Source organism: Oryzias melastigma, unplaced genomic scaffold, assembly GCF_002922805.2.
Source record: "Oryzias melastigma strain HK-1 unplaced genomic scaffold, ASM292280v2 sc00204, whole genome shotgun sequence".
Classification (NCBI taxonomy): domain Eukaryota; kingdom Metazoa; phylum Chordata; class Actinopteri; order Beloniformes; family Adrianichthyidae; genus Oryzias; species Oryzias melastigma.
In genome coordinates this window covers 635,822-638,469 of record NW_023416880.1, presented here as the reverse complement: position 1 = coordinate 638,469, position 2,648 = coordinate 635,822, and the positions used below count along the sequence as shown (strand labels likewise).

Here is a 2,648-nt window from a genome sequence, read left to right as displayed (position 1 = left end):
CCGGTGCTTCTTATTGTGGAAAATTCCATCCCAAAATAAAATACTGGTTGGTCTCCTCGTTTTTGGATTTCTAATAGCAGACACTCCGTTAGGCTCCGCCCCCATAGCAGGTGTGTTGCTGCATTACAGCTGTCAGATTGACGTTCGTGTTCAACTTATTTATTAAAATAAAAGATGGCGTTTGTCCAAAAACAGTAAATAAATATCATATTATCTCTTTAATTTAATAAAATATCAGAATGTAAAGAATAGTTTAGGTTTCATCACGCTGCATGGCAGGACGCCTGAACTCCTGGAGCTCCTCCTGTTTGAGTTTGAACACGGCTGAGACAGTCGGTCACGGAGGGCTCACCTGCTTGGAGTGCACGCGCACCGTCACCTGTCCGTACAGGTTTCCTTTGGTCACCATGTCGGGGCAGCGGGCGTGGACCACTCTGGGCGGCTCCAGCGACTCCACGAAGCTCCAGCGGATCGTCTTGTGGCGGTTTCCCCGCGTCATCTCCTGAGCACAGAGGGCAGCGTTACAGCAGAGGCCGAGGGTTCAGGGACGGCTTCCAGAAGAAGAACTCACCGGGTAACACCGCTCCGTCACCAAAGAGTGGAGCTTCTCCTTGTTGAACCTGGAAAACGGACGCAGAGGTAGAAGATAAACTCTCCTCAGGAGGTCTTCAACATTCAGTCACGAGACAAAATTAGAGCAAAGAACGAACAGAATTGATCTGATTCAAATAATTTGATTTATTTACATGTTTTTCTATGTAAAAACCAATTTAGTTTGGTTATAAAAGTCATTTAAACAAAACAAAAGAACATGAATGATTGAAATGACTAATACAATAAAAACAAACACAAACGTTTTATTTATTCAGAAAAAATACAAGAATTTGCTTTAAAACTTTCCTGAACTGATCTGAGTGAAAAAATTAAAGCTCAGATACAAGATTTCTAAAACATTTCACAATTTCTGTTACATCTAAACTCAAATTTTAATTCAACTGACATAACATATTGTATTTTTCTTCATATGTAAATCTAATTTAGTTGGAAATAACGTTTGTTTTCCAGAAACTAAATCCAAACTTAGTAAACAAAAACATCAAACTCAGCTGATTCTGAGGTCAAATTTGAATAAAATTAAAAACCAAACAAACACTAAAACACACGTGCACAAGTTTTCACGTGCATGTACATCGTCTGATGTTTTAGTGCTGATCCTGCTTTAACCGAGTAAATATAATCTGGTTTGTAGACACTTTACATTTCTTTTGGCCAAACACCAATATTTTTTAAGTAGTTTTATTTGGGTTTCAAATAATATTGGCCCCATTTTATCTCCATACGGATGCAGTTATTGATGCGATCAGCAGTGCTGAGGCTGACGCTCTGTCTTACTGTGTCAGAGCTCTGTGAGCCTCGATAAAGATTTCCTGAGCCTGCTCTGCAAACGTCTTGGTGGAGAACAGCGAGTCGTGCTCCTTGATTTTACGAATTCTGAAAAAAATACCCCCAAAAAAGAGAAAATGTCAGAGTTTTAGGATCAAGACTTGAGAGATGGACGGAAAAGAAAGATGAATTTGGGAGGAAATGGCCTTACGCCAGCTGGGAGGCGGCGCTCTGTCGGATCTGCTCAGTTCTCTGTTTCAGGCCTTCTTTGGACAGAGTGGAGAGGCGAGCGTCGCCCTCTGGAGGGATGTAGGGGTCAAAGACCCCGGCTGATGAAGACATCAGGACACGGCTGTTAGTGTTCCTGACTCAACAGAAACTAGGGGGAGGTCAGACTACAATCATCAGAGCTGCAAAGAAACGTCATGGTGCAGAGACAGACGGGGTTCACCTGTGCAGGCGATGTTGATGGGTCTCTCCATGAACTGCTGCTGGATAACAATGCCGGCCGCTCGAGCTTGGGCCTCCGGGTCCTCGTGCTTCTTCCCCTTCATCCCCACCGCCGGAGGGATGAAGTATCTCTTCTTGGTCCTGACCGGCAGGACGAGCGGGAGGGGATGCCGAGCTTCCACAGACGACTCCACATTCTGAGAGAAAGACCATATATCAGAATTAAAAAAAACAAACCCTCAGCATGATGTTTACTGTCAAAGAGGCCTTTATTGTTCCACAGAGACAGAAATGGAGAAATGTCCAGTAAATAGACAAAGTTTCCCAAACACAACCAGTAAATAAGTCTGGAAACCTTCAGAAAGAAACGTAGCGTTCTTGTAGTTTGTCATAAACCTGCGAAAAACCAAGTTAAGGATCTACAAACACTGAAATATACAAATCCAATAATATCTTTAAGAAAAAAAAACTACTAGTGAGAACAAACGTACATTTTCTCGTAAACAACTAACATATTTTATCATAAAATTGTTATTTTGACGGCAAAACTAATTACAATAAACACATTTTCCGTCAGATATTTTCATAGAAATACAGAACCTTCAAGGAGTAACGAGCTCCTCTGTAGAGACCGACCAGCGTCCTCCTCATTGACATCGCCATGTTGATGCCCTGAACCGACCCGGATGCTAAAAGGCGACATCCGGTGACTTTCAAAATAAAGCTGTCGTATGTTATATAATTACGTTTTCCATTCTAGGGATATGGTCAGTGTTGCATTTGATGGACAACAGTGGAAAGATTTTACTTTTTGA

The 2,648-nt window shown here is 42.0% G+C and overlaps 1 protein-coding gene across 1 annotated transcript in view; it reads right to left on the bottom strand.

Moving 5' to 3' along the window:
- Positions 1 to 2,545, bottom strand: part of mrpl45 (mitochondrial ribosomal protein L45) — a 6,473-nt gene extending 3,928 nt beyond the window's left edge. The window contains exons 1-6 of the mRNA XM_024260667.1: positions 2,434 to 2,545; positions 1,835 to 2,030; positions 1,595 to 1,712; positions 1,393 to 1,491; positions 572 to 620; positions 353 to 502 (exon numbers count right to left, since the gene is read on the bottom strand). Of these exons, the coding sequence (XP_024116435.1) occupies positions 353 to 502; positions 572 to 620; positions 1,393 to 1,491; positions 1,595 to 1,712; positions 1,835 to 2,030; positions 2,434 to 2,496 (675 nt within the window). The 5' untranslated portion in view covers positions 2,497 to 2,545. The remainder of the gene's footprint in view (positions 1 to 352; positions 503 to 571; positions 621 to 1,392; positions 1,492 to 1,594; positions 1,713 to 1,834; positions 2,031 to 2,433) is intronic.
- Between the last annotated feature and the right edge of the window lie 103 nt (positions 2,546 to 2,648).